This window comes from Bison bison, unplaced genomic scaffold (genome assembly GCF_000754665.1).
Source record: "Bison bison bison isolate TAMUID 2011002044 unplaced genomic scaffold, Bison_UMD1.0 scf7180017864287, whole genome shotgun sequence".
Classification (NCBI taxonomy): domain Eukaryota; kingdom Metazoa; phylum Chordata; class Mammalia; order Artiodactyla; family Bovidae; genus Bison; species Bison bison.
Window position 1 is genome coordinate 1,998,524 of NW_011494859.1, and position 11,327 is coordinate 2,009,850.

An 11,327-nucleotide genomic window follows, 5' to 3' on the forward strand; every position below is an offset into this window, starting at 1 on the left:
CTTTTGAACTGTGGTGTTGGAGATGACTCTTGAGAGTTCCTTGGACTGCAAGGAGATCCAACCAGTCCATTCTGAAGGAGATCAGCCCTGGGATTTCTTTGGAAGGAATGATACTAAAGCTGAAACTCCGGTACTTTGGCCACCTCATGCGAAGAGTTGACTCATTGGAAAAGACTGATGCTGGGAGGGATTGGGGGCAGGAGGAGAAGGGGATGACAGAGGATGAGATGGCTGGATGGCATCACTGACTCGATGGACGTGAGTCTCAGTGAACTCTGGGATTTGGTGATGGACAGGGAGGCCTGGCGTGCTGCGATTCATGGGGTCGCAAAGAGTCAGACACGACTGAGCGACTGATCTGATCTCATCTGTAGCCAACTAGCAAACAATGTTGAGGTAGTTTCAGGTGAACAGCAAAGGGACTCAGCCGTACAGATACATGTATCCATTCTCCCCCAAACTCCCCTCCCATCCAGGCTGCCACATGACATGGAGCCAAGTTCCATGTGCTGTACAGTGAAATCTACCTGGTTTATTATTTTACTTTTTCTTCCTCGTGTGTGCATCTCATCACATTTCTTCTTAAATCTACCCACATCAGGATATAAGCTTTTCCTTTACATTCTTTCCTGTTCCGCTTAGTGAGCTCGTGTTCTGTGCCTGAGACAATCTCTTTAATACAGCAGTTTATCACTAGTGCTACTTGTGTTCCAGATTATGGGGCTGCTTCCCATATGTTGCCATAATCCTAACAGCACTCCATTAGCTCAAAGCTTGATGAACTATATTCTTTTATCCTCTAGTTAATCATGTGTTTGTTTCCAAGGGGGTTTCCGATGGTGCTGGAGCTGTTATCATAGCTAGTGAAGATGCTGTTAAAAAACATAACTTCACACCACTGGCAAGAATTGTGGGCTATTTTGTGTCTGGATGTGATCCCACTATCATGGGTATTGGTAAGTTTATAGTGATACAAATTGGTTCGGTTATGTTTTTGGAGATAAATCTCCTTTGGCATTCAGATTCCTGAAACAGTAGCCACATTCAAGGTCACTTTTGGGGAAGAGGAAATTGGTCATCAGTCATTTAAACAACCCATCTTTATGAAAAGCTATGCTTGACACAGCAGGAAGACCAAGACCATGTAAACTCCTTGTGGGCAGTAATCGTGTCATGTTGTCCATTTAAAATATATAAAATTAACACACAGTAAACAACAGAGAAGCATTACAAGGTAATGACAAGACAGACAAAAATGGGAGATGGGAGAGATCATGGGACGAAGTAGAGAAGATACGACCCCGCTGGGTGTTTTACACATGATTTTACATGTAGCTCATTTAATCTTCCCACAACCCTAGTAAGTGAGATTTCTTTGTGAATAGAAAAACTGAGGCTTGGGGGGATGGTCTTTTAAAGTTCAAAAGCAGTAAGTGATGAAATGGGGATGTGAATCCAAGTCTTGTCCCAGTGCTCTTTTCCCTCTGTTGCCTCAGGAAGTCAAAGAAATAATGCACCTGGCCTATCTATGACTTAATAGGAAAATGAAGAATTCTAAACAGTGCATCTCAATTGGCAGAATACTAGCAGGAGAAAATTTGGAGCTCCCTACGAATATGTATAGTCTTGGCTCCAAAAATATGAATTAGAAGGAAAATAAAAAACTTTTTGCTGGATACACTCCTAGGAACTGTAGATAATACTGAATTTTAATAGTTCCTGCATCATTCTCTGGGGAGACAGGGAGCCAATTATGTGCCTCACAAAAATAAAATTGGCTTTGATCTATCCCACCTATACCTTCATACCCCAAGAAAAAGCCTGCCCTAGGTTATAGATTCAGATTTTTGGTGAGCCAAAAGATTTTCCTATATACTTAGGCCTTTTTTGACTAACTAAATGGGTTTTTGAAGTAGGTCCTAAGATTTAAAGGGAGATCACCTATTTTCAGCCTGCCTTCTCAGAAATCCTTCAGTATAAGCCTCTAGGTGCTACTCAGATAAAAATCACTTATGTTGATTTGGGACTAAATTAATACCAGCCATGTTTGTTGCTGTGTCCTTGAGAGATTCATCTCTGTACAGAATTCCTCAGAAAGAAAGCTGGCATGTCCATACCTTGTCATTTTTCACTGTGTTGTAAATTATGTCAACCAGAACTGCAAGCTTTGGAACCATCTGTTAAAAGTCATTTGTTTTTTCTTTATTATGGTCTTAAAAACTTACTAACTTTTAGCTACCTACTGTCAACAAAGTACAACTTTTGTCTTAGAAATGAAAGATAGCTTTTAAAATTAAACATCTGTGTATTGGTATGGCATTTATCATTTTGGTATTTATGGCAGTAGTTCCCAACCTCAAATGATGATCAAAATCTAACCATAACCCCAGTCCACCTCAAAATTTTGTTTGATCTAGTAAGTCCAGGTAGAATCGTGGAATATGGGTTTTTTTCAGTGTATAGCTGGTTTTGATGATCAACCATATTTATTTGATATAGATAAGTAGTTATTTTACAGTTTTCAGTTTAACCTCTCTTAAGAGTTTCTGATACATTGACATGGTCAGTGAACAAGAAAGTTTAGTTTTTTTTCCTTCTATTCTTGGGCTTGAATATTTGCCCTGTAGTATACAATAAATGCCATTGTGGAAGAATTCTAATTTTCCTCAGGGTTGGGACAGAGCTCTGTCCCACACCGTATGATGTCCTCCCCCTCACCTAAATAGCTCATCTCTCAGGTGTAATATGGGGCCAAACAAGGTAACTGCATGAAATGCACAGCTGAATAAATAAGGGAGAGTAGATTATTGAGTATGTGGTGGAGATTGATTCATCAATCCAAATTCTAAGAACAGTTGTTCTCCAGTTATGCAGTTATTCAACATATAGCAATGCTTAGCCCTGCCCAGTAGGTACAGATCCATAAAAAGGTGGAAAGCCAGGAATTGAAGGGCGCAATTAATGGTTCCAAGGAAGGACACAGTTATGGAGAAGCAGTGCTCCCTGGACCTCCCCATGAGAGGCAGTGATAGGGGATGAGTACATGGAACTTTGAGCCTCTTCAACTGGTACAGCTATAGCTTTACCTGTTATTGGGCTTCATTTGTAGAAAGATATCCTTAAAAGTAACGGGTTAAAAACCAGCTCAAAGCACTTTGGATGAGAAGCTTATAGCTACCAAAGGTACCCAAGGGTTACACAGCTATTAGTGGTAGGAGCCATTACTAGAAATAAGGTGTCCTTTTCCCAGCAAAACTACTATACCTTCCTAAGGCCCAGTAAATAGCAAAGTGGTAGGGAAACAGTCCTTTAAAAATTAGCTTGTAGCCTAGCATATTGTTAAAATTGACTATAACAATTCTAAGTTAATACTAACACATTTAGTCATGATTATGAAGGCAGGGAGGTATGAACAGTGGTTTTACATCCTCAGCTTTTAGTTGTGTGTAGCTTTCACACCTGTGGGTACTGCATCCCCTGACCGTGCTGGATAATCGATGCTCTGCTACTGACTATCTATCCATTTTCATGTCTTAAAGATACAAAGAGAATCTGGAATTAGATTCTATATTAAATCAGTAGCCCATATAGAACTGATGCTTTAAATTGGAAAGCATTTTTTGGTAGCCCTACCCATCAACAGATAATTGTCCAAGAAGCTTTTTAACTAGGTGACCAAATTAATTATTATATTTAGATTGTGTTATGCTTTTCTTGTGAAGACTGATTTCCCATTTTACCTTACATATGTTTGTGAAGCTTGTTATAAAATGTTTGACTACTTGAATTCAACAAAACACCACATATTTTTCTTTTTAGATGTTTATGGAAGTTTTATTCTCTAAGGGAGGATAGAGAAGTAGATAATCATCCCTAGCCAGATTTTTTATATTTTGGAAAGAAATATCAATTTACTTAAAATTATGAGCAATATTAAAAATAGGGTCCAATACTTTGGCCACCTGATGTGAAGAGCTGACTCAATGGAAAAGACCCTGATGCTGGGAAAGATTGAGGGCAGAAGGAGAAGGGAGCAGCAGAAGATGAGATAGTTAGATAGCATCACCGACTGAGTAGACCTGAATTTGAGCAAACTCCAGGAAATAAAGAAGGACGAAGAAGCCTGGTGTGCTGCAGTCCATGGGGTCGCAAAGAGTCAGATGCGACTTAACGACTGAACAACAAAATTGAACTGTCATTAGTGATCATCAGAAATCTGGGACTTAGAGTTTATTTCCAAAGTTTTTAAAGGTGGATTTGCATTTCTTCAGTGAGAGTTATGTTTTATTTTGAATCTCTGCCTCCTGTTGGGGTTACAAACATCTCCTTGCTTTAGCTATCTTTTCCCTGAAGTGCCTGGTAGATTTTTATCTTGGTGTGCCCATGTGGAGATACCAGTGCTATTTCTTGCCTTTTGTCCAAAATGGGCCTGAAAATTCAGAGCATAGCCACAGTCACTTCTCTACTGGGAATGTATGATTTGTATTCCAGGAGAGTACTCAGTTTGCCTTGGCATTTGGTATTAAGAACTATCTATACATGGGAATTCCCTGGCAGTCCAGTAGTTAGGACTTGGTGCTTTCGCTGCGGTGGCCTGGTTTTGATCCCTCTTTAGGGAATTAAGATCCCTGTGCCAGTTGCACTGAGCGGCCAAAACTTTTTTTAAAAACTAAAGTTAAAAAAAATAAGATACATTTTAACAAACCGTCTATACAAAACCTCACTCCTTGGGCTGTTTGAACTCTTAAGGTCATTTATGGTAGAATTTTTCATGTTAAGTCTCTCGTCTACAATTTGCATGAACAGCTTTTCATCCTTGTCCCATTTTCTGTTTCTTACTGTCATGTCATTTAATATTGTGGGCTATCAGGGTAGCAAGATTTTTAGTTACTGTCACATTATTTCCTCCTTACTTACCTGTTTAGTAAAAAAGGAGAAATTTGATATTTACAAGATGAAATTGGTTTTTGTTCTAATATAGGTCCTGTCCCTGCTATCAGTGGAGCCCTGAAGAAAACAGGGCTGAGTCTTAAGGATATGGATTTGGTAGAAGTAAGTGTTCTACATTTTTCACAACATGGAATAAGCCGTCAACTTCTATAGCACAGATGGCTTTAGTTCGATTTTTATAGGTCTTTATGTTTTAGTACCTTTAAAGTTTCCAAATGATGTGAATCTAAACAAGTATTACTTTCATTGTGTGCCTGTGTTGACAGATAATCAGGCCCTACCTTATTAAAATGCTGTATTTATATCTGAATAATTCAAAGGGCCTTTTTTCCTCTACTAAAGTATAATTCTTGGGTACTCTTTATGACCTTGTAAGATTCTGCTATTAATAATACATTTTAGACTATTAATGTGCCTATTGAACTGAATTGAATGTTTGTTAAGGTGGGTGAGAAATAAATAACTTTATTTTATGGATTAAAGTAGAAAAATACAGGTAAAAAAAATTGACCTAATAGAAAAACAATAATCTAACCCCAAATCTAAGTTTCTTACACTTCTGCCAAGTTAACAGAACCCAACCCCAACCCCAAAACTTAGGTTTGGCTTTTACACCACTGTTGTGGGTTGATTTGGAATGCATCTGTCATAATTTTTGGCACTGGAAACTTAGATTTATTGGGAGAGTGATTTCTTTATGTTAGAACAAAAGCATCTTAAATGTTTAGTACAATTAAAAGAAAGGATTAAGAATATGCTTAAAGATGGGTTATATACATTCGGCATTTGGGAAGTATTTGAACATTTTAGGTAATTAAGCTGCTTAATTACTATATTTATATTAGCAAATCAGTACCACTGAATTTCTGACTTCAGATTTCACACTTAAACCTTGAAAATATTCATCTCTGGAGAGATGCTCCTCAGCATTTATAGGTGTGTAAACACTCAAGGATATGCCTTTCCATACCCTGATGTGATCGTCTTTGAGACTTTTGATGATCATGAGATAGTTTTTCCTGGGTTCAAAAGCCTAGTTTCACAGCATACTCTAGGTCTCTCAGTACCTCGTGACTATATAAAATGGAAAAATAAATGTTGGATCTAAGGAAAGTAAAGCACCATCTCGGGAGAGCACAAAATATAGTAGGAGAGAACACAAGGGTAGATTTTTATCCCAGCCCTGGAAAAGCTGCCTTTTTAAAAATCAGTATCCTTCTCTATAAAATTCTCTGCTGAGATCATGTGAAAATATAATTCTGTAAACATGAAATAAGGTAATGCTCTTGCCCAGCCTTGTTAAGTGCAATGCAACAATATGAAACTTTCTAGTTCTGGCCGTGTTTCAACATGGTAACTATTCCTCTCAGGTGTCTGGCTCTGCAGGTTTATTCTTTATTGTCTGTCAGTTTCTTCTTGGAAGTATGGCTAGTAATATGGGTTAATAGTAATAATAAGAGCAAGTATTTATTGAATATTTGCTTGTACAGATAATACACTAAACACTTAATACCCATGATTTCATTTAACATTAACAGTAACTCTTAAGATGATACAACAGTCACATTTTACCAGTGAAGAAAGTTGAGTGTCAAGAGAATTTAAAGAACATGCATACAGCCAAGATTTGAACTATCCATCTGGCTCTAGAACCTATGGGTTTTCTATAGTACCCCATTGCTTCTAGTCCAGGATCCATGTGTAGTATCACTGAGGATTCCTTTAAGGCAGAGATCCCCAACCTCCAGGATCTAGTGTTGAGTGATCTGTGGTGGAGCTGATGATAATACTAGAAGTAAAGTGCACAATAAATGGCAATGCACTTGAATTATCCCAAAACCATCCCCACCCCCACCTCCAGTCCATGAAACTGGTCCCTGGTGCCAAAAAGGTTGGGGACTGCTACTCTAAGGGATGCGTTAACACTTAAAGTATCGCTTAGTAAATACACCCATTTATGAAGAATGATTGAAGATAAAATAACCTTGAAAGGTAATTTAAGTAGGGAAAAAAAACAGGAAAGTTAGCAATCATTAGGACTGGACAGTTCTCGGTTAAAAATAAGTTTGTGAATAAGGATTTTTATTAAGTGTTTTGATTGTTTTAAAGGTGAATGAAGCTTTTGCTCCTCAGTACTTGGCAGTTGAAAAGAGTTTGAATCTTGACCCAAGTAAGACCAATGTGAATGGAGGGGCCATTGCTTTGGGTCACCCATTAGCAGGATCTGGGTCAAGAATTACTGCACACCTGGTTCATGAATTAAGGTACGTGCTAGAAATTGTTGGTTTTCAGATTTGCTGTCTTTTGTATAAATGCATGAATTTAGGTTTCCCCAGAACAATCCAGCATTTGCCCATTCTTCCTCATAGCCCCTTGCCCTGCTTTTCTCCGTGATTTGCGCACCCCTTCTTCACATTTCATTTCACAGTTGATTTGTTGGTGTCCACTCTTGTGACACTGGCTCTTCCCCGCATGGGCCGAGTAGCCACTTGGTACGGGTTCACTGGGGGCCCAGTGTTCGTGCGGCCCACCCTCGGTGCGGGTGCACAGCAGGGAGCCCATAATGAGGCCCTGCTCTCAGGGCACTTGCATTCTAGTGCTAGTTACAGGAGTAAGACACAATTATTTCAGAAAACAAAGTGCTGATCAAGATGCTGTCCTTTAAGAAACCTAAGCAAACTGACAATTGGGGTCTAAGTTTTTCCTTCACTGTTTCCAGGGCTCCAGCCTTCTGTGCATTTGATACTTTGCAGTTTTAACAGAAGAGCTTCTCCTTCTGTACCGTGTCTTTTGGACCATTTTGTTCTGTTAGTAGGAAAATTGGAAACAAAACCAAATATGCCAGGCTTGAAAATCACTCTGGCTCCCTGTGACATTAGGGTAAATAGGACTCCTGTTTCACTCAATAATTGGGTTGAAATGAGTGATTGATTGCACAAAAAATAATTCCTGGATGGTTTCTCAAGGTCACTCTATCAGGACTGAAGAATTACAGTGGATGGTACTTTAAAGGAGTCTTAATTTTTATGAAAGGGACATGAAATATTTCTAAACTATCTGACCTTTCAAACAGACAAACTTCAGTAATTATACTTATTCTAAGGTCCATAAAAATCTAAAACAGATAAATCAAGGAGGCTGAATATTAATATTTACTCCCCCTTCTTCAACTTCCAGCCCATTCCAGTTACCTCCTGTTTTATGTTTGTTTCTACCTCCATCTTCTGTGTTGCTACACTTTTAAAAGTAAGAATACTCAGCTTTCCAAATCCTTTCTCCTCTTTTCCCCAATATTGAGGACTGGAGAAAACATTGAGCTGATGAGCTGAACGAGAATGAATATTGCAAATGTGACCATTATAAATTCTATTTAATTGATTATCTAATTCTGTACATTCTTTATTCAACTAGTTTTCAGCCACTGCTTTCTTTCTCAGGCGTCGGGGTGGAAAATATGCTGTAGGATCAGCCTGCATTGGAGGTGGCCAAGGAATTGCGGTCATCATCGAGAACACAGCCTGAGAAGAGCAGGCAGCCTGCCCTGGTCCATGCTCACATGACTTGACTAGGCCACGGTGAACCAGGTGACCTTCAGAGCAGATGCAAAGCCAGCCATGCTCTGCACTGAGAGTGACTGGGTTTGGGCAAGGCATGGTAAAGCAGAGGCCCATTTATCATAAACAAGAGCCCATGCCAGAATAAATTCTCTCAAATTTGTACCAAATATGCAGCATTTCTGAACTGAAATCCAACTAATGTAGGCTTTAAAGGGAATTGTATTCTTGCCAAATAACCATCACTTATGCCTTAAATAATATGATGGCAGGGAAATTGAATAAATAGTGCCTTAACTTCAGCTAATCCTTTCCTGTTATTTCTTTTATTTTTCTAAAGTTTTAATTGAGGTAAAATACATATAACATAAAATGTACCATCTTAATCGTTTTTGAGCACACACTTCAGTGGCATTAAATACATTCACATTGTTGTGTGGCCATCACTACTATCCATCGATCTCCAGAGCTCTTTTCATCTTGTAGAACTGAAACTCTACACCCGTTAAACAACAGCTCCCTGTTCTGTCCTCTCTGCAGCCCTTGGCAACCACCATTCTGCTTTTTGTCCTATGAATTTGACTCCAGTAGGTACCTCGTATAAGTGGTGCTTAGTTGCTCAGTCATGTCCAACTCTTGGCGACCCCATGGACTGTAGCCCACCAGGCTCCTCTGTCCATGGGGATTCTCCAGGCAAGAATACTGGAGTAGGTTGCCATGCCCTCCCCCAGGGATCTTCCCAACCCAGGGATTGAGCCCAGGTCTCCCACACTATACGGCAGATAGTTTACTCTCTGAGCCGCCAGGGTAGCACCATATAAGTGGAATCATACAAAATTTGTCCTTTTGTGCCTGGCTTATTGCACTTAGCATAATGTTCTCAAGAATCATGCATGTTATAGCACCTATCAGAATTTTCTTCTTTTTCAAGGCTGAATAATATTCCATTATATATTCTATTATACTAGATTTTGTTTTTTCTCTCATCCATTGATGGCAGGTGGGTTGCTGCCACTGCTTGAAAGTGAAAGTGAAAATTGCTCAGTTGTGTCCAACTCTTTGAGACCCCATGTACTATACAGTCCATAGAATTCTCCAGGCCAGAATACTGGAGTGGGTAGCCTTCCCTTCTCCAGGGGATCTCCCCAACCCAGGGATCAAACCCAAGTCTGGGATCGAACACTGTGGGCAGATTCTTTACCAGCTGAGCCACAAGGGAAGCCACCTCTTGGCTGTTGTGAATAAAGCTGCTCTAAACATAGTGAGCGTCCCTGGTGGCTCAGCTGGTAAAGTCCACCTATAATGCAGGAGACCCTGGTTTGATTCCTGGGTCAGGAATATCCCCTGGAGAAGGGCATGACAACCCACTCCAGTATTCTGGGGCTTCCCTGGCAGATCAGATGGTACAGAATATGCCTACAGTGCAGAAGATCTGAGTTTGATCGCTCGGTCAGGAAGATCCCCTGGAGGAGAGCATGGCAACCCTCTCCAGTATTCTTAGCTGGAGAATCCCCGTGGACAGAGGAGTCTGGCACGCTGCAGTCCATGGGGTCGCAAAGAGCTGGACACGACTGAGCTACTGAACTGAACTGGGAGCTCTTTTTTCCCTTTGAGAGGGGAAAAAAATCAAATTTGGAAATGTTCATATTAGTTCACCATTCAGTGTGATCCTTACACTAGGTGGCAGATAGGTACACTTCATCAAATTGAGGAAGTTCTCTTCTATTCCTAATGTGGTTAAGAAATTCATGAATAGTTCACTCATTCTTCAAACCGTGCTAACCTGGCATTACCACTTCACTGATCTTGTGAATGTCACCAACCACCTTCACGTTGCTTAATCCAGTGAAACTTTTCTGTCTTCATCTTTGACTCTGCAAGATAGTATGCAGGTGACTATCCCATTGTTCTGTTTTTGCAGCTGTTCTGCTGCTAAACCTCTGCTGTCTGTGGTGACCCCAGCCCAGGTCATGAGACTCATCCCACCAACACTGGTCTCTCCTCTTGCTCCAGGCTCCTGCACCTAACTGCCCTTCGGACACTTCTCTCACTAAACCAACTCCTCCTTCAAGTCCTTCCATCCTCAGTTCCAGTAAGTCAAATCAGGAATCTGGGAATTTCCTAGATTCTGCCCTCTCCCTCATCCCTCATATCTAGTCCAACAGCAAGTTTTATTAGTTCTTTCAGAATGTATCTCAAATCCATTCACTTTGTCTTTCACCTCCTCCTTCACCACTTTGGTCCGGGCTACCAGAATCTCTTGCCTGTTTTACAAGAGCCCGCCTCCATTCTGGCTCCTCTTCAATCATTTTCTAAGAAGTCACCAGGGCATCTTTTAAAAACACTAGTTCACCTTCCTCTAAAGCCGTGGCAGATTTCTCACATACTTGGAATACAGTCCAGACCCCTTTCCTACAAGGGGCTGCTCATGGGGGCCCCCAACCCCTGCGGTGATCTGGCCTCCCCTTCCCTCTTGGCTAAGCTCAGCCTGTTCCTCTGGCTCCCTGTGCTTCGCGCGTGGTTCCTTCTTTGGGCTCCTCGCAGGCGAGGCTTGCTCATCCTTCAGGACTGTGGCAGATTCCCTGTCTGTCTGCAGTGCTGTTTCCTTTGCCTTCCCAGAACACGACTCTCCCCACTTGTCCGTCAGGTCTCAGATGTGCTCTCCTAAGACAGGTATTCTCTGTTCTCCCGAGCTCCTCTCCTCAGACCTTTGTGGAATTCTTCTGCGCTTGTATTCACTTATTAGACTGTTTATTGTCTGTCTCCCTTGTTAAATTGTGAATTCCAAGCGGGCAAGGACTTCATGTGCCCATCTCAGTGCCC

The 11,327-nt window shown here is 40.7% G+C and overlaps 1 protein-coding gene across 1 annotated transcript in view; it reads left to right on the forward strand.

Annotated features, from left to right (window-relative positions):
• ACAA2 (acetyl-CoA acyltransferase 2) overlaps nt 1-8,811 on the forward strand; it is a 35,267-nt gene extending 26,456 nt beyond the window's left edge. Inside the window, exons 7-10 of the mRNA XM_010849817.1 lie at nt 827-956; nt 4,982-5,052; nt 7,060-7,214; nt 8,388-8,811. Coding sequence (XP_010848119.1) covers nt 827-956; nt 4,982-5,052; nt 7,060-7,214; nt 8,388-8,472 — 441 coding nt within the window. The 3' untranslated portion in view covers nt 8,473-8,811. The remainder of the gene's footprint in view (nt 1-826; nt 957-4,981; nt 5,053-7,059; nt 7,215-8,387) is intronic.
• Nucleotides 8,812-11,327: the final 2,516 nt, after the last annotated feature.